This window comes from Bombus impatiens, unplaced genomic scaffold, assembly GCF_000188095.3.
Source record: "Bombus impatiens unplaced genomic scaffold, BIMP_2.2 scf_0665, whole genome shotgun sequence".
Classification (NCBI taxonomy): Eukaryota; Metazoa; Arthropoda; class Insecta; order Hymenoptera; family Apidae; genus Bombus; species Bombus impatiens.
In genome coordinates, this window is record NT_177084.1 from 1,115,041 (window position 1) to 1,140,025 (window position 24,985).

General features: G+C 36.4%; 1 protein-coding gene across 8 annotated transcripts in view; it reads left to right on the forward strand.

Moving 5' to 3' along the window:
* LOC100747656 overlaps positions 1-24,985 on the forward strand; it is a 148,544-nt gene that overhangs the window by 56,017 nt on the left and 67,542 nt on the right. For all 8 annotated transcript variants that reach the window (XM_033322748.1, XM_033322750.1, XM_012389800.3 and 5 more), the window contains exons 3-4: positions 7,032-7,156; positions 23,149-23,260. In XM_033322748.1, the coding sequence (XP_033178639.1) occupies positions 7,032-7,156; positions 23,149-23,260 (237 nt within the window). The remainder of the gene's footprint in view (positions 1-7,031; positions 7,157-23,148; positions 23,261-24,985) is intronic.

Sequence of the window (24,985 nt, forward strand, 5' to 3'; positions counted from 1 at the left end):
GTGATTTATGTTTCGCTTGGTCATGGGAGATAGTCTTTTGAGGGATAAGAAATGGCTAGGTTTGATAGTAAAATGCAACTTAGATTGGTAAAACGCGATAGCGCGAACATTAAATGTTATTCGGTTGGAATTTTAGATGAGATTCAAAGAATTGTTGAGTTACGCCGAGAAAGAGTGAAATACGAATTTGCAAATGGGATTTGAAAATTTGATGGACACGAGGTTAGTTGAATTTCGATGAAATAGCGTTGTTAGCACCTTCTTCTTTCTTTTTTTCTGAAAGCGTAGGGCAATGAAAAAATAGAGCTTGAACATGAATGACCAAGTTCGCTTATGTTTTACTCTTTCTTTACGCATTCTATCAGTCATTCCACTATTTCTATTACCTTTCAAATGTTTCTAATAAATAGAAAGATCTCTAAATATAATCTATACGATACATTTTTCAAAGATGAAGAATCTCTCAGAGATCGTACTGAAGGTTCTGAAAATACGTATGTTTCTCCAATAAAACGTCTCTAGTTATCCTTACACAATATAAAAAAGAACGACAAGATGAAAAATAACTGTCTAATAGCGGAAGCTTGCAGCGCATTGTAATTCACAATTCCTACAACGAATTTCTCAAAAACAAAGAAAGTCTCAGACATCGTGCTGAGGGATTCTCACGCGATTCCTCGCGCAGAGTGTTTCTCAGCAAATACCTACTTCTCTGATAAAACACCTGTAATTATCAGGAAACAGAGTAAAAAAGAACAAGATGAGAAATAACTGTCTAATAGCGGAAGCTTGCAGCGCATTGTAATTCACAATTTCTACAACGAATTCCTCGGGGATGAAGAAACTTTCAGATATCACGCCAAAGGATTCTTACATAAATCCTCGCACAAAGTGCCTCTGATCGTAAATAAATAAATAAATCAATAAAATACCGCCGATTATCACGAAACAACACGAGGAAGGAACGAAAGAAACAAATATCCGAGGAATAAATATCCAGTAGCGGTAACTCGGCGTCGACCTAGCAGAACCGAGATTCGCGTGCGTGCACGCGTGCTTTCGTGACTAACGCAGAAGTGAGACACCGTATCGCACGCGATCGCTCGCACGTGAGTGCGTCTTAATTAAAACGGGGTCGCGAGCCAACCGGAGTAACGAACCTCCGACAAGTTAAGGGGGTTCCACTCTGCTCTCCGCCTTCTCCATCTCTATTTTCTCTCTCTCTCTCTCTCTTTTTTCTTTTTTTTTTCTCGTTGGAGCGCTGATTGCGACAACTTGCTTTCGAACGTAACGAGATACCGATCTCTCTCGGTATTTGCAACACCTCTCTCTACGTTCCTTTTATTAGTTTTTCGCTTATAGAGAAGCTACCCCGTGAAGATCTGAAAATAATCAACGCGAACGGGGACACTTTGGGCTGTAAGAAAATTGACGACAACGAATTGACGATGAATCGCGTTAGATTCGCAGTAACAGATCAGATTATGAAGTTGTTCGAACGATGGAAAATGAACCTTCTGTTGAGCGTTTAACGCGCGTACTGCGATAATTAGGCCGCCAAGTTTCATGCAGATTTTGAGAAAATGAGACCTATAACATTTATTTCTTTCGCCTAAGTATCGTGATAGCCGCTATTTTATGAATTTTATATATTTTTGCAATTTTAAATTCATCGTAGGTGCATAAATATTCGTGTCATTTTGCTTTTTTTACGTATTAACCGTTTATTTGAATAACAAATACAATTGAGACGTCTAGGAAAGATAGAGTTAACCGATTTAGTTTCTAGGAACATCAAATATTCTCAATGCATCTTACGTTTATTATTCTCGGGACATTAAAAGGATTTTTCATTTCCATTCAACGAATTCTAAATCTTCGGAAATCCATTGAATCGAAGGTATTCAATAACGGAATCGAAGGATAGAACCAGTTATTGGCATTAGAGAAGTAGAATATTTCACAGTTGCTCTTTCCGCTTTTCGTAAGAAATTATCCGGATCGCTTTTGCGTTCCTTTATAAACGTGGAGGATCGTCTAGGGAACTGGTGGTAGTAAAATCAAACCAGGCGAAGTTCTCGAATTGTCGTTCGGGGAAAGTTTCGACGTGAATTGCGCAGCTTTTTAGTCGTTTGAGAAACAACACGAAGAGTGACGTATGAATGTCAACGATAAATTCTTGTCGATAAACGTTGTGGCAAGGCGGGGAAGCTGTTAGTATTCGCGACATCTTAAACGGCGGATCGCTTTCCACTGGTAACATATTGCTTAGAAAGTTGTGAATGTGCGCCGCTTTTCTGCCAAGGTGTCGCGCGAGTTTACTGCATCATCGTATACATAAATCCTGCCCGTGTCTCGGTCGTATTAAAATCACTATTTCCTCCGACGATAAACAGTATTCCTCGTTGAAGTATAAAACACTCGAAGTTATAAGTTTTATAACAGTTGTTCACACGAACTGTCTCGGTTTTCAAATTTACATCGAGGAGAAGATTGCGACCAGCCTTTTTACCATAACTTAAAAATTAAGTCTGACGTCTAATGCGTAACGTGATGGTTCTTAACCATTTTGCAAATATATACGTGCAAAACGTGGAAATTTAAATATCATAAATTAAAATGTCTACTGTTCAAATAAGAGTTAAACGATACGCGTGTTGTTGATTAAAAACCATTGTCGTAACGCATCGTCGCCTGTATTTCCTTTAAGATAATTCTCGGCGAAATGTTAGTCAAACTGAAATTTGTTAATAAATGTTGATAGACGTAAGGGTGATACGATATCGCGGAAATAATAATTTTGATTTATTTATTTTATGTTTATTTCAAAAGGTTAAATGTTAATACAGATAACTGCAATATCCAATGTAAGCGTCCTTTTTTATTAGTATTTAATTCTTTGTATGACATTTCGATGTAATTTTGTGTTAATTTTAGTACGGTTCTTGAATGTAGCTTTCCTGTATCAGAAAAAAGGTAAAAACCCTCTCTTTTCAAATCCTCCGTATGTCACCGTGTTAAAACGCATTAAGTTTTGTTAACAAATTCTCGATAACTGTGTGATAAATCGATTCCAGATAGACAACAGTTTCTCGTAATTGAAATTTAAAGATAATGGTCTTGAATTTTGAAGTTCACCTGAGGAATATCTGAAAATATCATCCTTCTAATAAAAAAAAAAGGGAGAGAAAAGGAAGCCAGTTCTTAAATCTAAAAATCTTCCCACTATTAATAAGACATAAATATATTAAAAGAAAAAGATGCAATAACCAGAAAAAATTACACAAGTATCGTAAAACGTTAATCTCGTTTCTTTCCAACCAATTTTTAGCAAACTGCGTTTCTCTCCAAAGCCCTTAAGATACCACAAACCATCCCTCACGGATTACTTCAACAGCTTTTCCCCATTTCGAGTGTGGTAAAGCGGTTGAGTAGTATAGGCACGTGTGTGGTCAGACATTGAACACAGACCCTTCGAAGGCGGCCTAATAAAAGCCGAAGGAAAGTTGCCACTTGTTGCTGAATTACGCAGTAGAGAACTATACGGGCAGCGATGCTTAAGCCAACCAATATCGTCTCGGTATATCCTGGGAAACGGAATGGCCGCGTCGAGTTCGCATAAATCGCACGGAAGGGAAACAGAACTCGAGACCCGTGTAATCTTGACGCTTTTAACATTGAACACACACGCCGTAGTGCGTGTCTGTCCCTTCCGTTTCCGCCACGTTCTGGTAACAAGGCGAGATTTATCGCTGGACGATATCCATTATATGTTTGAACACACACGTTTGTTATACGTTTGTTGTAATGTTATAACATTTTCATTTTTAGTGGATAGAACGTAAGTTAGTCGACTGAGGCGCGATTCCCAATCATATTTTGGCTTCATTCTGTTGTCTTCGTCATTTCTTAGACATCTTTTTTCTCTTTCTTTTTAAATATTTTATTCGTACGAAACGTGGAATATATAAAAGATAGTAAAATTATATTGAATACTAAAATCACATATTTTAAAAACTATCTATATCGTAATAATCTCTGTTGAAATAGAGCATTCATTTCGAGAACAACTTTGCAAACTTCGTACTATTATATTGGTAGAAACAAATTTGCAGAAATAAAATATCCGAATGAATAATTTTATATATCAAAAAGGTATAAATTTCCTATGATTTAAAATACCATAAACCATAACATTACAGGGTACAATTTCGCACATCAAATATCCCAATCACGACCCTCTTTAAATTGTACATATTTCAGAAATAAGATATCTATAATTCGTTCTTAACCCCGTACACACTCGCAAACCAGAGAACCAAGAATCAAAATTACTACTGTACATACCATACAAAAAGCCAACAGCACTGAAAGAGAGAGAGATCGCCAGCTTTTTATTCCCGATTTTCCTCGACGATATTCTCTGCGGATTATCTCCATATACAGTGGAAAACGCAACAGCAGTCCGCTCTGAGCTTATGCAAGGAGAGATCAAAGCGGTTTTCCCAAAGCTTGATCGTATGGATTTACGCTTCGTTAGTTGCCGCGGCCGCGCCTTTGGCCTTATTATCGCTATAGTAAGCGGTCCACCGGGACGACCGACGACCGATGGAAATTGCTCGCGAAACCGCTCGGGATTATGGTAATCGCGCGATGCTCCCTACGTACTCTCGTTAATTTACCTCGCTCCTCTTTTTTCTCCCATCACCTCGATAAGGCTTCTATCTGAATCTACTTCGATTTCCATTGTAATTCCTTGCGCGCTTATCACGCGAAAACGGTTTGAATACGAAGGTACGCAATCTTTATCGAAGAATTTTGTTATTAATGTATCTGTTGGGAAAATCGAACTTTGCTTGATTAATGGGGAGTTACGGTTTAATTAATCATCTTGGGTCTTATCTTATGGCACATGTAAGGTAGATTTGTTATGATGCTAAGGATTTCGAGATTTAGAGTTGGACAGATCGGTACACTGGAACGTCGTTTGTATAGACGAAATTTTAGAAGTCTTTAACTATTATTCCACATGTCGCCGATTGTCAGCTCACTTACACGAACGACTAACAATAAGACACGCGTTTCGCAGCCGATACAAGATTGCAACGTTATTATGTATTTTACAGCAAATGTGATAGCAGCAAATTGGATAGCTAGAAACATGTACATGCGTATAATATATAAATATTTCCATTTTATAATTATATCAGAATAGAATTATACTCTCCAAGAGTACCTGTAAATATCCAAAAGACGGAAATTTTCTTCTTCGAAACCATCACAATCTTTTCTCCAAAATTTCACTTGGAAAACATCATCCTTCGCTGCTACCGCATAATATTTCCACTCTTACCTTCCCTAGAATACGCATTAGAACTCAATTCCTCGATCTGCGCAACGGATTTCCACATTCTTCCAAGTGAAACAGATAGAAATCCCAGCTTTACAGAAGCATATTTCGCCGAGTCACGTCTCCGCGCTTCATCCTCCAAGAAAACCAAGACTTCATCCGTGATTGGGGATCAAAGAACCGTGGTAAAAATTCCTGTTCAGGCCCCGTGTTGGCCAGCTTACCATCAAATCCGTGGCGTATACGTGGCAAATGTTTCCTTTTGAACGAGTTGTAAACGTCGGAAAATAACTTGCCTCCAGTTACGTACGTCTCCGTGTGTATGGAGTTTGCCAAGTAACATCGGTTGGAAAGTTTCCCCTAGCGCTGTGTACCTCTCTCTCTCTCTCTTCTCTCTCCTCTTCAACCATCGTAATTTCACTGTGGAAACATTCGCAAACAAGTTTACCTAATCTCCGAAGTAAATTCGTGTACGCGTGTTTGACGTTGCTCGGGCATTAATCGTGCTCGATTAATCGCGCTAGGTAATTTCGCGAATCGACCTTGAATTTCCCCAGAGAGAAAGAGAGAGAGAATCGCGTTGGTTCTTCCAGGTAATTCGTCTACCATTTTGGTTCCGAGCTGTTCAGACGATCATTCTAATTTAGCCTCTGCTGCAGAGAGCAGTTTCTTGAAATTAATTGTGTTTCGACGAAGATAAAGGTTGAGGTCTTCTGGTTAAAGCGGCGATGAGAGAGCGGTAGAATTATTGAGATTTCGGAAGGTGGCAATATTTTTGGAAACGTGGAAATAAGGAATGGTTTTACGGACGTAAATGAACGTAGAAATGGACGCGATAAAATGATTTTTAAATATATTGCCAAGCACGGTAATAAAATTCGAACACGATATCAAAGTTTGGTTAGAGTTAATTGTGTTTGGAAGATAAAGGACGTTTACGTTTAGACAAGTAGAATCAATGGACAGAAGTTCATTTAATTAAACTTACTTAAGTTATTTCTATAAACGGAGTACAGATAGATGCAATGCGGATGTATGAGGATTTTCCGTATAAATAAATTATGCAGATATTCTCAATACATATTTGATATTCGTTCTGTCTCTGCATCCTAATCTCAAATCTCTCCTCGCGCTCTCTGACGTTCGAAGCTTGCTAGTTACTTGCTATAAATACGTAAAAAGCTCGCTAAAATATTTATACCGAATTTCTGTACCTATAAAATTAATTAAAAGAAAGTCGAACGATCTCATTATTTTTCGAATGCTCTCTCAGGGATAACGAACAGGGACGTTTGATCGATCAAAATAGTGCGATGACAATTTACTCAATATAGATCATTTCCTGAATTACTATATTTTGCTTAATTTCATAGAAGGACGCGTAAGAAAATCGAGAGAAAATAGAATGGCGAAAAACCAGATTAACTCGTTAAAAAATGTAAGTTTGGATTGGTTGACGATTTCGTAATAAACTGGCAATTAATTAGCCCGAAGAAAATGTATGTTTTACATAATTGTTTAAATTGGTATTCTTCAGTTTCCTTTTAACCCAGCACGATAATAAAAGAGAAACATTTTAAATAATAAATGAAAATTATGTTAAAAACTCGGTTGATCTCTAGATAGTCTTTATTAATAATAAGAAAACGGTCTGAATAATTTCTTTTTCCTTCTGCTTCAGTGTGCGGTGACATTCACGGACAGTTCTATGACCTGATGAAGTTGTTCGAGGTGGGCGGGCCACCCTCCACGACGAAGTATCTCTTCCTCGGCGATTATGTAGACAGGGGTTATTTCAGTATCGAGGTAAGTTTGAAAATTCATTACGATACTCTCGTTCTCTCTCGAACTTCGCACAAACGCCTCCGTAGATCGTTATCGCGTTAAATAGAAATATTAACGAAAAAAAAAATGGCATTTGATAATATCAATTTACGCGATTAAAACTTCTTATTCGAGATAAAATAATAATTTTAATAATGATACAAACGATTGGATACAATATTTATTCATTACGTGAGACTGTTCTTTTATTTCATTGAAAACTTTCATTTCATACAATAAAACAAGAATTATTATTTTATCCTCCGCTCCAATTGAAATTTTGAATTGTATCGGATGAATTCCGTGTCCTTGAGGTTTTCGAACGCTTCCATAAATCGCTATCGCGCCGAATGGATGGAAATGTAACAAATAATGTAGAATCTTTTCCCTTGGATTATTTCCTGCGCAAAAAAAATAATTTATTTTAATAATTTTTCTTAGAGACAAGGCGAGAGAGAGAGATTTCTTCTTTCAATAGAAATATCAAGAAAAATAATTATTTCGGTAATTCCTCCTGGTAATATCATTCTGTGCTCGTTTCATTTTATCACGAGGCTGCACAATTTTCAAAAATACGTTTCTTCAACAAAATTTCGAGAAAAATGTTCTTTAAAAATTTCAACCCACCCTATATAATATCAATGATTATTTTACTATCTAATTTCGTTCTATTATCGTACCAATTGAAATTTAGCACGATATCGAGCAGATTCCAAGTTCTTGAAGGTCTTCCTATTACGATAGAACACGGAACGCGTGCAGACTCGCATTCACGAGGCACGTAGACCGGAAGCAGAGAGTTTCTCTGCTCCTTCCCTCGATTATCGGACTTTCTAATTAGCGATCCGCTCGGTTAATTACCAATTAATATGCTCTCCGTTTGTCCTGGAATGTGGTTAACCATCGAGAATACGAAGTTCAGGCCGTTCTCATTTGAAATTCCCGCGCTGGTTCGAAACTTGCACGGATTTATTCCCCTGTAGGTACTACGAGACGCGCTTTATAGGATTTCTCATATTTTCCTAGTAATCGGGAGAGCATGGAGAAAGGAAATTCTATTAGGTCTACTTTCGAAAGAATTTAGAAGAAAATAGCTTTTCAGTGGAACAACAGCGATTCGATTTTTCAGCGTTTCGAAATTTTTATCGAAAATAAGAAAGTTTGAAATTTTGGTTTACTAATCAAACGGAATTGCCAGTTAATTAGACGGCTGTGAAACAGAATCGTTTGGAGTTACATTGGCGAGTAATTAGAAGCAGTTTACGTACTTCCAATGACTGGACAGGGACATCGTTGATACAAGTTTTCATGTAATTAGTATTGTTTGGTAATCGGAATGGTATTTATCAAATTCTCCATTTGCATTAAAATGTATAAATAGTATAATGTAATATACGAATATTCTATTTATATTGCTCCATTTCCATTACTCGAGTTCTATACGTATCGAAATACGAGCGAATAAAGTAAACTAGTGGAAAGAAAATCTTTGTTGTTCATTAATGATTCATAACAAAAACTGAAGTATTATTTAAAAAAAAAAAAGCAGAAAACGATAGTAGGTATACGTACTATAATATACAATAATCATAATGATAAATGTCAAAGGGGGAAAAATAAAGGAAGACGATGTAGAAGAAAGTATGCAAATACTCAATTATTGCAATAATTGATTTATCCTGTTACTCCAATCACGATTATTATTAACGACGAAACACATAAATTATTCCTTGATATATGAACGTATCGAACTGCAGCTCAATCGTCGCCGATATTTCATCGTCAAACAATTTTTTCACAAATATAGAACCGTACCTGTATGAGAAGAAATCTATAATATCATAGTAATAAATAACGCTTGCCGGAGCTAGACGACTTGTCGTCGTCCACGTGAAAGGACGTCCTCACGATCGAGCAAGATGAAAAGAATTTCAACCGGTGGCTGGATTGAAAAATCGAGAAGCAGTTTACCGTCCGTTTTTAAGAGGATCTTGCCGCAACAACGTGAGCTTCTGCGTGACCGTGCTCGCACACGCGAACAAGAAGGACGCAACGAGCCTCCATCGACAGATCGATACTCTCTATCCGCAATATGCTTCGCTGGATTCTCCGGAGAACGCCAGAGGAAAACAGATCCTTCCAGTTTTCTCCATGAAATACACATAGGCGTTCTATGATGTTACGATACGAAAGGAAATCGCGTAGTATCAGTCCTTGAGCTTGCTCTTCAGGTTTATATTCTTTACGATTATTCGTAATTAGACTGTATAATATTTTATGCAAATTTTATGAACGTTGTTGAAGAAACGGAATAATGTTTGTATGATGAAAAACGCCAATGGTGGGCGCGCTATGATATATTAGGTTGTCCGAAAAGTTTCTTTCGTTTTATGAGAAAATAAATAAAGACGCACAACGTTTTTTGTTTTATATTATTTTGTCAAATTACGTACGATCCATTTTGTTCTGTTGAGATAAATACCAAGACATTTCACTGACTTGGTTTCACGTTTGTATGCATTGTTGTAAAAAACACGTTTGCGAAAGAAAGTCACTTTCCGGACAACCAAATACATGACAATTTCAAGATGCAAACATACACAGAAATCACATAAAATGCTAAAATATGTAAAATGCAAAATATGAAAAATATCCAGGAAGCATGAAACGCATTAGAAAGCTATAGTGAGGCGTGGAAACATAGAACAGGCAGATATTGTAGTTCGAAAAAGGGGAGAACGTGTAAGATCTGTGAGAGAAACGTGAAACGTGTGATGGAAGATCCCGCAGGAGTACAAAGCGTGGAAAAGATTCTAAAGGATAAAAGATTGCATCAGATCGCAACAAAATAGAAAGAACAGGCAGAGAAAAAATGTTAAAAATGGTGGAAGAAATACTAAAGATTAAAAAGGTGTCATAAGCAGACGGTTAGCGGTAAACTGTGGGAAATAATAGTTTAAGAATACGAAAAACTTCTGGCGTAGACTCTTAGGATGAAGAAGATTGGAAAAATTGAAACCAAGTCGCATTTCTTGGCTTCGAAATCAAATAAATCATTATTATTGTCAAATATCCAAAGTAAAGTACTTGTTATGATATTAAATAGACGAAAGAATTCTCTGCTCGGTCTCTCTTCAGTTTTATTCGCAAAAGTTTGAATCTATATAGACGTCTGCTCTAGCTATAACGCATTGCAACAGCCTTTCAAAGGTAATAGTACTGCAACAATGGCAAAATCCAATTCTTATTGAACTTGAATAATTCCATGTCTATTAAAGCGTAATGTTGGGTTGGCAACTAAGTGAATGCTGATATTGTCAATACCATCTAATGACAAAATCCGCAATCACTTAGTTGCCAAGCCAATACATCCTGACGATGGTTTTACGAATAAGAGTGACGGAATAGGAACGAGAACGACGTAAAAAAGAACGAGGGGAAAGTTTGTAAGGGAATATTTTGAGAGGTTGATGATAAAAAGAAGAGAACAGGGTGTAAGAACGGAATATTTAGTAGCAAAGAGGAGGAGAGAACGTGAAGGATATAAGTGGGTTAAGAGTGCAGAAAAAGGTATAGGGAAGCGAAGTGACAGGGGAAAAAATGAAAAAAGCGGATCACGGGGAGACTTGTGTAAAAAGGGAGGAAACGAAGAATGAATTGATTACTCGGTTAAAAAAGAAAAGGAGGGAATACAAAGGGGAAGAAGATATCGGAATGAGTAGAATAAAAAGGAAATAAAATATAGGTAAAATATAGAAAAAAGAGAAATAGGGATTTAGGATAAAGAAATGGATAGAAATAACGAGGAGAAGAACAATGGAACGTTATATGAATCATATTCGTAAACGATATGTTTTCCTATAATTTAATGTACATGTAAGAATTTTCAAAAGAAAAAGTAAATTGAATAAAGGTATTGAAAAAATAAATTGAATAAGATATTCCCTTTATGCAAAGATGTAAAAATGATAGCTCGAATGTAGTGGAAATCGTAACAAGAGTAGCTTCCAAATATTCATATTATCATTCGATAAAAATGACTATGTTCCACACAGACAGGGTAGTTTACGATTCAACTCTCTGGTAACCGAAAATGGTTCCGATTGAGTTTCCAATGTATCTTGGATAAAGTGCCAATTTGATTTGCAGGGGTTGAATAAATAGTAGCAGAGAGAAGTAAAACATTGAATTTTTTATTTAGAAGACAAGTAAGACAAACGAATTCTACTAAACTGGATTCTACTAGAATGTTAAATAGGGCTTGAACTATAACATCTATGGTGTCATAGAAAGGGCTTATTCTACTATCTTAGGACCAAGAAGGATTCTACTACTTTAATACAGTTGAACAGGTCATAAATTCTATCATCTTTGTCGCGCACACTAGTGAACTTAAGCAGAAACTGGAGAGTTCTACTACTCTTACAAATAAATTTCCATCTTTATGGTTATCGTCACAGAACTCGAGAGCTCGGAGCGTTGATTCTGGAATATTACAATAGGGTGCAGCATTCTCCGTTCCTTTTTGTTTCAGCTATTCCTAGATCTTAGTTATTTATACTTTCCGGTCCCTTTTGCACGATCAAGTTAATATTAAAACAGTAAAAATTGGTTAATGTCACTAATCGTCGGTATTAATAAACAAATGAGACAGATTTGATTCGAAATACCTGATTATGATATTTCACGTGAACTTGTCAATTTACCAAGAATTGATGATATCGTCAATTATTGCGCAACAAACGTGCTAGTAACATTCCAACATAAAAATGGATATTACATTGAAAAGATTATGTCTACCCGCCATTCAAACCTCACGTTCGCCTACTCTCACAATTCGAACATAAAATCCGCCGATATACCGATAAATTGATTGCACGCACGTGTAGCGCCCCGCCATAAAAATCTAAACTAAAAGTAAGAAAAATAAAGAACGCGCCAACTAAAATGAGATATAAAGCCACATAACTAACAACTACAAGAGATGAAGTTAAATCAAGGCCGAGTTAAAGCAAACGAAGGGAGAAGCCAGAGAAAGATATTTCCAAGAAGAGGTGGAAGATCACGGAAAACGAGAAACAGGATTAAAGGCGAGGAAAACCATTCAGGAAGACGCAGAAGGAGTAAGTCAGATGAGTCGGAGAAAATTGGACTCGGTTAAAGGAGAAACAAAAAGGAGATGTCGTGCAATGTTCAAGGAAAAAGATAGCTGTTTCTTCGACTCGAAGCGATTTCAGAAAAAAGCGAGTAACGAATAGAGAACGAATCGAGCTAGATGGTTATGACACACGAAGGAAAAAAAAATGAATGACAAGGGAAAGATAAATTGGGGGCCATAATTCCGTGAAGGATCAATCCTTTGACCCTCTCTTATCGTTCTTATCGGCGATATCGTTCATCGGGTTTCTCTTATGTGCGTCCCCGGCAACTCTTATTTCCGGTTCTAGTCAGAGATACAGCCCTACGAGAAATACATTGTTTCCGGCTCGTTTTTATCGATATTCAGCCACGGAATTACTTGGAGGAAAACGACGATACGATTATCGGAACGCGGGGAGGGAACAATTTTATTTTCTTCTTAGAGAAGAAGGCTGGACCATAAGGTCAGATATCTCCTGTGATCCTTTGCTAGAAGAAGATTGGGAGAACGTAAATGGTCTCCGTAGTTTATGGGAATTGGCCTCTCGATACGTTTTCTTGGCGATGTGCGGAATAGAGAGAGATTGGAGTAGTTCGAAGAGGTCGGAAGCTCTTGGGTCAGTTTTGGCGATGATCGATTAGAAATACGTTTATCTCTTGAGAACTTGTGTTTAGCAACACGTTAGGAAAAAATTTATGGGACATGTTTGTAACCTTCTAAGCTGCCTTCGAGTAAAGTTTTTACCTTATATCTTTCTCGTATCTTTTCCTGAATCTTCACAAACTTGCAAATATTTCGTCCCGCGTGGTAATATTAATTTTAGAACACTTAGCAGATACATATTTCATTTAGAGATGTGAGAATAAAATTTTCATATTTATACTGGCCATTCGTTTATTTCGATGGAATGAATTACACCTTACCAATTCACGGAATAAGGTAAAAAGCACGAAAATGGTAAAATTAAGACTGCAAATTTTTTAAATGAAGAAACTGAAGAACTGTTTCATTGGAAAATCATATTAAGAATCAACAAGAGTGCAAATATTGTGAGCATGACAGCAACGTGGATATAAACAGAAAATATTGTTTCAATTGTTCGCTCTAAATATTCATATGTGTTATTAGTTATAAATTAACGATGGTTCATATCATTCTTACAAAAACGTTTGCAATATTCGTGAATTATATTTAAACATATGAAAACGGTCATGAGTTAAAACATAAAAATTCCGTTTATTTATTACCAGAGGAAAATTAAAATTAAGGTAGAAAATTTGGAAGATCGCGGCGGACTTAGATGCACAAAACGTCGTTACGCAAGCGAGTCGTCCAAGTTGCACAATTTTTGGCAGCGATCGTCGCGAGCAAACGCGCAATTTCCTTATAACTGAAAACTCCACGGCCTCGACGTAACCCTCGAGTCAATTAATTTCACTTCGTTAATTCGTTCGACTGTCTGCGTTGTTCTCGCTGACTCTTTTGTACTTCTGCCGTCCTTTTGTGATACCACTGAAACGATATATTCCCTTTTTGCTCGTCCTATAATTACGCCCGATATCGCAGCCATATCGCAATGAAATCATTTACCTGGTCATTGTTCCGCGGCTTGCGCGTTGTAAAATGGTCGCGCAGACAACGTCTCGTTCGTTATTTCGGTTTGAAGGGCGATTGAACGCGAATGGCCAAGTTCTTTCAGTTCGAATTCTCGCCAAAAGCGAATCTTCCCAACGCAAGATGAATATCGAGCAAAGATCGATGGTTCGGCGCGTTAATCCATAGCCGGTAGAACGCGTTCAGAAGTCGATCTCCTGCTTTCTGTTTCCGCGAACTTTGAGTGTCTTTGGATTCGTTTGAAAATGAACGAAGAGTAAAATTCCTGTCTCGGTTTGAGTTAGGTTCTGTAGTTACGAAAGAGGTCTGTGAGAGAGTGTGTGATTGCCTTGATTTCTGCGCTGTACGTGACGATTGTATGTACCTATTCGCGAGGATAATTTGACGTCTGATGCTCGGCGAACGTTGTGGTTGAATGTGTTCTTTGCTACTCAATGACGTTACCTTTTCGTTACGAATTTACTGTTTAGGATTGGTAAGTAGCATCTTGTTTCGGATTGATCGTGGTGCGAGAGTTAGAGGCAAATTAAGTTTAGGTTTATACGATTTGCGGTGGAAAGTTTTAGGTACGGTGATGTGCAATTTATTATTATTATTTCTTACAGGTTCTTTCGTATATTCGATGTAGAATGTAGAAATGTTGAGCTGCAGGGGAATGCTACTCAACTAAATGAGAGGATAATGATTATGTTCACATAAAAATACCTAAGGAGTTGAGTATATCTTCTGGTTGTTGCGCTCTAGAGTGGCGTTATTTCTAGAACAAATCTCTTCAAGGATCGTCAGAAGTATCAGTTTAAACGTAGCTAATATTTCAAACAATTAGAATAAAAATTACTTGAGACTAAACTTGAAAATTTACTCGATTCATCATGTTGTCTCGTAAGTCTTTTCCCAGAAAGTTCATCAATTTCAATTAAATTATCAAAAATGTTTATTTACACGAATAGGTTTATGTAAATTCTATTCGTCTAATTGGATGCAAATATTTTTGGCAATTTAACTGAAATTGAGAAGCTTTCTGGAAAAAGATCTACGAGACAACATGATGAATCGAGTAAATTTTTAAGTTTAGTCTTAAGTAATTTTGATTCTAACGAGAATTTGATTCTAAATGAGAAGTTGAAGTTTAGTTTTAGAAAAATTCGCTTCATCGTTATAAAAACCTGAATTATCCTCGATACTATTCGATCCTATGATGTAGGACGGTTTTTGGTTATCGAAGACGACAAAGATTAAAACCTCTAAACTTCCTGTCAGCGAACATCAATCAACACTGCCAACAACGTACTTCGATTCAAAGATATGCCTTTCTCTTCGCGATCCTGTCGCAAACTTGCCAAACGAGAATCTTTATCTATGTCGTTCCATCAACCAAGACAATCTTCGATTAAATAATTCGCTGATTCGGCTGTAAACATGTGTCACGTTTTGTTACATGTTCCGACATGTGCAAAGAATCTGTTGTCCTAAAATCAAATGGAAATATTTTAATTTCACGCGACGCGTAATTTTAATTGGCGTAGAAATTTCGGGAAGAGCGCATTGTTTGTGACAGGCGTGACCGGACGCTGATATTTTTGTTTCGCAAAATTGGAAGGTAAATAAGACTGAGAAGATCGTGGATCACAATCGGGACGATTCTTCGGGGTACGTTGCAAAGCAACGCTTAGCTGCGCGTCTAATTTATCGGCTTGGCAAATGATCATGCACCGTGTCACTGATCCAGACAACGTCGCTCATAGTCACCGTGGGTGGCATTAGTCATCGTGCCAGATTCTCTTGTCTTTAACCACGTTACTTCGTTTGTACAGATTAGTAGGATCGTCTTGTAATATGTACCGATCTCTGTCTCTTGTTAAAATTGTTTACCGCGTTCCAAGACGAAAATGATCGCCTTGGCAGAGTTTGGAGACGCAGTGAAAAAATCGAAAGCACTGTTAAAATATATCTCCTTAAACTATTGTAAAATTAAGTACAAACATATTTTTGTCGTTAACGTATAGTTAGATGTATCACGTGTGTACCGTGTAGGGCATAACTAATTCAATAGCTACAGATTTTGTTCACGTCATTTTTTATTAGCATTAATAAAAGAGAATGGTGTGCAAGAAAAATAAACAATTTTTTAATTCTGCGAATGTTCTTTTATTGGAGTTTTTATTTGAGTCGTAAATTATTGAACGATCGTTCGCGACTAGAAAGTAAAGAAAATTAAAGTAAAAGGAAGGATTTTATACCAGTCGATGTAAAATAGTATTTTCAAAAGATAGTCGTATTTTAAAAGATTTTATGCATCTCTTAATGGAATTATTCGTTTTCGAAAGTAAGTTATTCGTTTTCGAAAAAGTCACGTCGTGCTCTAATTAATAATATTTTTAAAAGATTTTCCAGTTCTCCCAACTTTTTCCTGCCCTCTGTATACGCGTATGCAAACTTCCCCGAGTTTCCAAGCAAGAAAGGAAAAACGGGTGGGAAAAAATCGAGATTATATCCCATAGAATGGAATTACAATGAAATTCTCAGGCCACGTACTTCCAAGATTTCCCGATTCCACGTGCACCGCTTAAGTATGTACAGTGTATAAAACGTATATAGTGTATAAAACGTGTTAGAGTAACATGGCCCAGGCGTTATATGCACGTTGGAGTCGTCCTTATTTCTATTGTGCACAGCAGCCTCTAGAAGTTGCAGTACAGTCAACCAAGCGCTATCATCCAATTCTTTGAAATGGCAAATTTTTCTGAAAGCACCTATGCTTTTCTTTTCTTCTCTATTATAGTTCTAGAAACGAGATATGAAGCGTTTAATTCATCGACAATGGAGACATTTTACTGAGAAGTGCGTTTCGTTTTAAATTCGGAACAATTTCACTTGAGAATGCACCACTGTAGATATTAAAAATTTCGAAAGGAATTTTTGACAGCGCGCTGTATTTGCGAAGAAAATTAATTAAATAAGAAAAATTAATTCAGAGATGCATTGTATTTCTATGGAAATTTCTACTAAAAATTCTACTAAAAAATGCACTCTATTTACAAAAAAAGAATTACTTTAACGATATATTTCTATAGAAAGTAAAAATTCTATTTAATGGTGCATTCTATTTTGTATATTTATTTATTCTTTGATATGACAAAATTTCGTAATTGTAGCGACATACAAGTTTCAATGGACGATTTTTTTTTCCTTCAAAAACAACTTTATAGCGTAAACGTGCAAGAATATTGCAGCAGAGATTATTAGAAGGTAAAATTCGCGAAGCTAAAGCTTAGGATTGATATACATAGGACACTGCGATTCTGTGTTCGCGAAATAGACTATCGTATCTAATAATAAAACGAAAATGGGGGTTCACAATGAGAGGTAATAGCGATGATAGCGGGTAGCAGACACGCGGACAACGCATAAGCGCGTGACAAGGACAAAAGCGGACGCGCGCGTCGATCATTTTCCAAATTTCTATTAATCAGCCCTCTGATGATGAACAATCGTGTGACCAGTAATTAACCGCTACTCCAGTAGTTTCGTAAATGAACAAAAGATACGCGTGCACTTAAATGATTCGACGAACTTGTTAATTACGCGTTCTGTTCCAGACGAACAGATATTTCGGCATGTGACATTCGCTCTTGGATCATTTAATCATTAAAAATAGCAAAATGAAAAATGAATACACTGTATTGTAATTTGATTCTCTAATGGACAAGTTTCAGTAAAAAATATTACTTCGATTTGCAATTTCTAATTCTTTTCGTCTTTGAAGAAAAAGAAATGACGAGAAGGAAACAAGAGGAGGAGGAGCTTCGGTCGAAAATGATTTCTCAATTTCGTAATTTTTTCTTTCTTTTTATCCTACATGGATTCAATGATTCCATGAAATTTTAAAAACTTGTAGTCTTCGTAACATTACGATAAACTATCATTTGGTACTGTTACGTCGCGTGAAATGGACAGACCCTCAATAGACCTAAGGCCCCACCATAAACCGAATCTTATTCTTATATCTAATACTTGCAGGAACCTTTAATCCTGCAAGTATTTTCGGTTTATAGCTGGTACTTAAAACAGTCTTTAGATCTATTGCATCTAATGAGAAAAACGAATAATTGTCTAACGGAAAAGCTGGTTTCTCCCATAAACAATGTCGCCCATGAGCCACGTTGGTCGGAGGCTTCTTCCTTCTATCTTCATTCCTAACGTTGGTCATAACCAATCGGCATCGCGGATCGTTACCCTCACTTTCCTGACGAAAGGTGTGAGCAACGAATCCACGTTCTTCGTTCAAAGGGCACACCCTTATCGAGCTTTCCTCCGTAATCATATAAGAACGAACTTCACTTCTTCAACGACATCAGGAGGGTCAACTCAACTTCCTCTACTACACTAGACTTGTTCCATAGTAACATTCAACAGACAAATGTCATCAGTCAGTCTACATCAACTCGAGTCAAAGGACAGCAAGAGTCAGAAGTCAATCTACAAGTCGAAGACAGTCAATCGACAAAAGATACATCATCATAGCCGACACGAAAGATCGTACTCATTCGTAGTTGTCATTTCAAATACGCAATCTTGTATCACACTGAAGTTGTTGGATCATTCAAAATATATAGTAACCTGTTAATAGCAGCGTTATATTCGATCAACCGCCCTTATTATCCCACAAGAAATAAGGGATCGAACGATTCGTGGCGTCGATTAGTCGAATCTTAACGGGAATTTACGACTCGCGTTGGCGCGCTTCTTCGAGATCGCGTCTCCCCGCTAACGTCCGAAAGTTCAGGTACTTAACCCACTGACGGGAATATGGTTTTCGACTAATGTGAACCGCACAATCTTCCATTTCCTAGCCTGGTTTCTCGTTGTTTCGGGCTTTAAAAAATCTGAAAATATTCTCAGGTACTTACTATAGTCTCTCGTTTATTATACAAGTGATATTTCAACCAAGTGTTTGCACCTTTCTGTAATAAAAATAAAATTTCGACGCGAAGTTATTTGATAGTACACAGTGTTGTAATAAATAATTATATAAAACAAGTAATTGTAGGATTTTGCCCACAGGATCATGATCATTCAGGATCAAAAATATAAAGAAATTTGCCTTAGAAAAGTATAATTAATCTGAGATCTATGTTTGCGGAATTTTTTATTGTATTATTATCGAAAAACGATACGAGACGTTAATTTGGAAGATCAAATGATTCATAGAAACGAATTAAAAAGTTGAAAAAATAATTTATTAAAATTCCACAAGATTTTATTATTACATATATTTTACACAATTTTTGCATCAGTGTCACTTATTTATCAGAAAGACTGTGGGCGGCAATACGGGTCACTGGAAGCACAGCGCTTATTTTACCTTTACGGTATTCGGAACTGAATGGAGCGAAGTACACGGTATTTGAGCAATCAAAGCCTTGTTGGTGCAAGGTTTTTCAGGCGCGACAAGTCTGACACCCTCGTTTTGGAGAAAGTGAGCGATGAAAATTTCGCCTGGAACGCAAGGACCCATTATGCCAGCGGATGCTTAATAGGTTAAATAACAATGGCAAATGGATAGGAAAATTGCGATTTTCAAAAAATTTACGATTAAGATATCCTGAAATCATCGAATCGACGTTGATATGTCGCGACGATTCTCCTAGTCTTTTGGAATTACCATAATTTCGCTGTTTCACGTGCCTCTGATAATGAAGTCGGTGACTCGCAACGTGTCTCAGCCGGCGGCATCTCGCCTAATAAAACGAAAATGCACTCATAATCCTGTTATCAAGCCAGCCCGGTCAGGAACAATAGCGGCGACGCACGTTCACGCGTATTCATAGCTACTTATACGCGATTGTTCCCTAGGTCGTGGAATATGCGCGACGTGCATTAATACCTGTGGATACCCGCATTTGAAACAAACGGTTAATGTATACACGATGAATAAAACATAGCCTGGCCCTGCCCCTCCTCCTGACTTCTCCCATTTCTCGCCACCCATTCGCCCTTCCTTCGATATCGATTTTACTAACGCGGCCAAGTTTCGACGATTGTTTTCCGCCGAACCGTACGTGCACTTCATCGATGCGCTTTCATCGGAAATAAATTATTGTTGTGGGATTGTAAGTGGGCTGTCTCTTCTTTTTCCTTTTTTTTTTTTTTTTTCTTGGATTTTGGAGAGAATTTATGAATGAGAATGAGTTTATGTATTGGGACTAGGTTGGATGGGAAATTTTTAATGAAATTTGAGAAAACATTGGTATTTTGTTAGGTAATTCATTTTTTCCTAGCTATTATGTCGTCCGAAAAGTTTCTTTCGTTTTATAAGGAAATAACGGATGCACAACATTTTCCGTTTTATATTATTTTATCGAATTACGTATGATCCATTTTGTTTTATCGAGATAAATACATATACAGATTAGGTTTCATGTTTGTATAAAGATGCATCGTTGTCTGTAAAAGAAAGACACTTTTCGGACAACCTAATATTTTGGAGCAGCGTTGCGAGCTCTTTTTCTCAGAAAAGTTTTCATCCTTTTCAGCGACGAGTTTCTTCGGGTAGATTTTACTTGAATTTCCTTAAATCCCTAGGGGGATGCAAATTTTCGTAATTGTAGTACGCTTAACGGTTAGAAATTAGTTACGTTATATCGCTTGGTTTTAATCGCAAATATTGTTAAATTAATGGTAGCATTTATTAACATCGCAATAGCAATTGACAACGATCGATTATGTCCATTCTATTCCTGAATTAGAATATACGCATTAAAACGAAGTTGTGATTTAATAGTATCGTCTGACGCCGTAAATCATCGTGCATAATAGAATCATCATCTCTTGTTTAGTTTAGTTTAGTTTACATAATTCACATTAGATTTCCCAATTCTGAGTGTTGCTTTAATTTTAGATTAGCTTCCAATAATAGATATATCTATATATCTGCATATTTCGTATCTCCATCGATTTATATTTATATAGTAACTATTTTTAACTAAAAGCCAGTTACTAACACTGCCCAAGGTAGTGTTAGCGTGATGCGAAATCTCAAACAACTGTACGCTTAATCATGAAACTGCAGAGGTATAAAAGGAAAGGAATTTTGCTACTTCTCTGCCAGAATTCTCACTTTTATCATTGACGATGCAACCTCAACAGCCTGTAGTTCGTATTAAACGCGCGTTGCGAGAAACAGAAAAAGAGAAAACGGGAAGATTAATTACGTGCCGACCAATTGCGTTGAAACGTGAACGAAGATTTCGCGTAGGCGCTTTTGTTCGCGGTGCATGCCAGTTCCGCTAATTTCGTCGTCTCGCGTCGAGCCGGTCACTGCAATTAATTAACCAACGCCTGAAATAAAGCGAATAATGCTTCTTTCTATCACCATGAATGCCTTTGTGATCTTTACAGTAAAGTTCCACCGAACTTTGTATTTCATACGATGCAATGTTTTGATTCATTCCTATAGAATGTCTCGATTCTATGGAAAACGACACGTATATTTTTATTCGTAAACGTTTATAAATATTGTTAATTCTATATACAGGTGTTCATAAAAATTCTCTGTGAGAATCGATTGTAATGTTCTATCTAATAAAAAATATATAAATATTATAGTTGTTAGTAGCGATACTATAATGTAATGTAATATAATATAGCGTAATTGCTATGAATTATTTAATTGCCTTCAGGATCTTCAAAATGTTTACAAATTTCGTTAATAAACTTTTATAAATATCGCTATTTACAAATATCTTACAAATGTTATTGAATATTGTTATTTAAAAGTAATATATAAATATAGAATAATTAAACACTTTTATTGATTCGTATAAATGACAAAAACTTGCGTTGTTCTGTATAATATTGTTTAGATACTTTTGCGATCTTCAAAATGTTTACAAATCTCGGTCATAAAGGTTTATAAATATCGCTATTTCTTATAAATGTTATTGTATATTGTTATTTAAAAATAATATATAAATATAGAATGATTAAACACTTTTATTGATTCGTATAAATGACAAAAACTTGCGTTGTTCTGTATAATATTGTTTAGATACTTTTACGATCTTCAAAATACAAATTTTGCGACAAATTTTGTTTACAAATATCGCTAGTTTTATTTATAAATATTATTGAATATTGTTATTTAAAAATAATATATGAATATAGAATAATTAAATTCTACATTGTTTCGTATAAACGACAAAAATTTGCATTGTTCTGTATTCATATTGTTTAAATACTTTTGCGATCTCCGCGAAATATATGTTTGCACGGAAAATTTCGTATCCTCTGTATACTCTTTCCAATTCGTTTTCAGTCTTTAGGAATACAATCATGATAGACGAGTCTCATAATAACGCTATTTCAAAATGTTTCTCGCAACATACATAATATGCTCGTAAATGGTGTCTACATGTGTTGGAATTCTTTCGTTTTCTCTGTAGGTCTGAACACGAGGCATCGTAGTACAATTCGTTCGTTCCAACACGGTAAATGTAATTCATGGCGCGTTATAAATTATAGAGCCAGGGCGCGAAACCGAGAGAAATAGAGACTAGAGACGGAAAGACGGGCGGATAAATAACGCGTTTTCAGCTCCGCGCTGGAATCGCTCAGCCGGGCCAGGCCTCTATAAAAAGCAAATTTCCCGGGAAAATAAAGCGGGTCGCCATCGATGTTCTCGCGTTGTTCGCTCGCGCCAACGCAACACTACAAAGATCCTGGGAGAAAAAATACCCGCAATTTTCAGTCCGATAATTTTGAATCTTTTATTTTCCGCCCCAGGTTCCCCATTTAATCTATCGCGATTCGTGAATTTATAGAATTTATAGAAGCGTTCGTGCACTAAATCTGTTATTCGCGATATAAATAACATAAATATTAACGGTATTTATAAATATTGCTATGACCGGTGGAACCGCGTCAACTAAAATTCGTAAACTTCCGTAGGAAATTGATAAATTTGTAAGCGTGCGTTTTTTTGGCGATTCGAACGACTTTTTTTTTAAAAACTTGTTTCTCATATACCGTTCCATTTCCACTTCTTTATAATCGTTGGTTGTTGTTCGAACTTTAAACCAAAATACTATATTTAGTTGGACAATAACTTATAGCCAAAATTCTATCGTGAATAAAAGATTATAGATTTCGATTACGAGACACGATAATATAGAAAAATGCTGGCATATTAAAATGACAATTTGTCTCTTCTCTGTTGCAGTGCGTATTGTACCTGTGGGCACTTAAGCTGTGCCATCCAAACACACTGTTTCTTCTCAGAGGCAACCACGAATGCCGTCATCTCACGGAATACTTCACATTTAAGCAAGAATGTAAGTAATCTCGCTTTCACGAAGAACACGTCTCGAAAATGTAAGCGTTTCCAGGAGTTCATGAATCTATGATCTTTCGATGAATTTTTCGTACGTTCAACTTTTTTTAGAAGAATTCATAGTTCGATAGCTCAGTCGTTTGGAAATTCTTTGATTTCCAGAGGAGAAAATTATTTCGGTATATTTGGGATATTTGCTGAAGCAAAAATTTTTTTTTATCTTTCGTCGCCCTTTTTTCACGAGAGCAGCGAATTTCGGTAGATTTTCAATGGATCGCCTCTGGTTTCCCTCGGTTTCAATTCCCCAAGTTTCGTATTTCAAATTTCTACAAAATCACACCTATACATACATATATATGTACATGGTTAGCTATCTGAATAGAATCCAGGCTTTAGAATATTTCATTCTCATCTTTCGTGTTCTTTATTTTGTCGAAACTTGCAGCATTCTTTATTATGATGCTGAACTAAACCGATTTTCTATCCACAAACAGATTTCCTCTTATTAGGTATCGTACAAAGCAGGATTTTAATACTCTGCCTCTCTGTTACGTTCGTTTACTTTTTGAAATTGAACGTTGGTTTCCTACCATCTTCTTAGGCTTTAAATAATATTATCATTAAAAAGAATATTTCAGTAGAAAATCCCAGTGTTTCTGCTATTTTCTTCGACTCTAAGCATCCTATATCAGTAGATCCTGATTCAGAATCTTCTTACCAGCTTTGTACTACTTTGAAATAACCTTGTCGAAATCTTAATCCTTTGACATAATAGAAATTTGGAACGAACGATTTGACAAATAAGTAGAACCTTGAATATACCTTTGAACTGTTTACAGAAAATAAATATTAACAACTATGTTATGTATGATGACATGTGAAGCACGAAATTTAGGAACACATACGTAGAAATAACAAGAGATAGAAATACGTATTATTTCTATCAATGAATTCTAGCTTCTATTAATTTGCATGAATTTCTTTCCAAAATTCTTTTGGAACCACGTCAACCACGTAATTTAAATACTCCTGTTATCCTAATTGCCTAGAATTCACAGTTTTCTTCAAAACTGTTGGGGTTATTTGATGTGTAAACAGAGAAACTCGTGGATAAATTATAAGGTAGAAAATATATTTAAATAGAAGAGTAATTATAAGTAAGAATACAATTTGAGCTGGTCCAGATCCGCACGCTAGATGTGTTACCCAATAACTGAAAACCCTGAAGCCAACGTCGCTTGTCTATTGTTTATGGTCCGTCTTCGTCGCAGTCTTTTGTCTATACGCTGTCGATGGCTTCGGTGCTTGAGAAAACTAAAAAGACCAGATGTAGAGTTTTCTTAGAAGTGGTGACCACTTCAACAGAAACAAACATTGATTACAAACGTGGATTACACTAACTATCGTATGAATCATCGTAGTAGATAGTCGGTCAAAAATTTCATTTACCATCATACTAGATCGTTGTTCAACGAATTCAATAAATCTACGTACGTTTACAACACTAAGAAGTTGTTCGTGAATTTTAACCAACAAGAAGATGAAAAAGTCATGCAAAAAATATTTCTATTTCCCGTTTCACTGTCAAACACAAACATACACATTTCCATCTCTCCCATTCACCGAAAATCCAACAAAATAATACTTTCAGCTACCCGTATCTGCTTCTCTAAGCCCGGAAATCCAGCGAGATTCCTCGGCGAAATTCCATTTCGCCACGGAACAC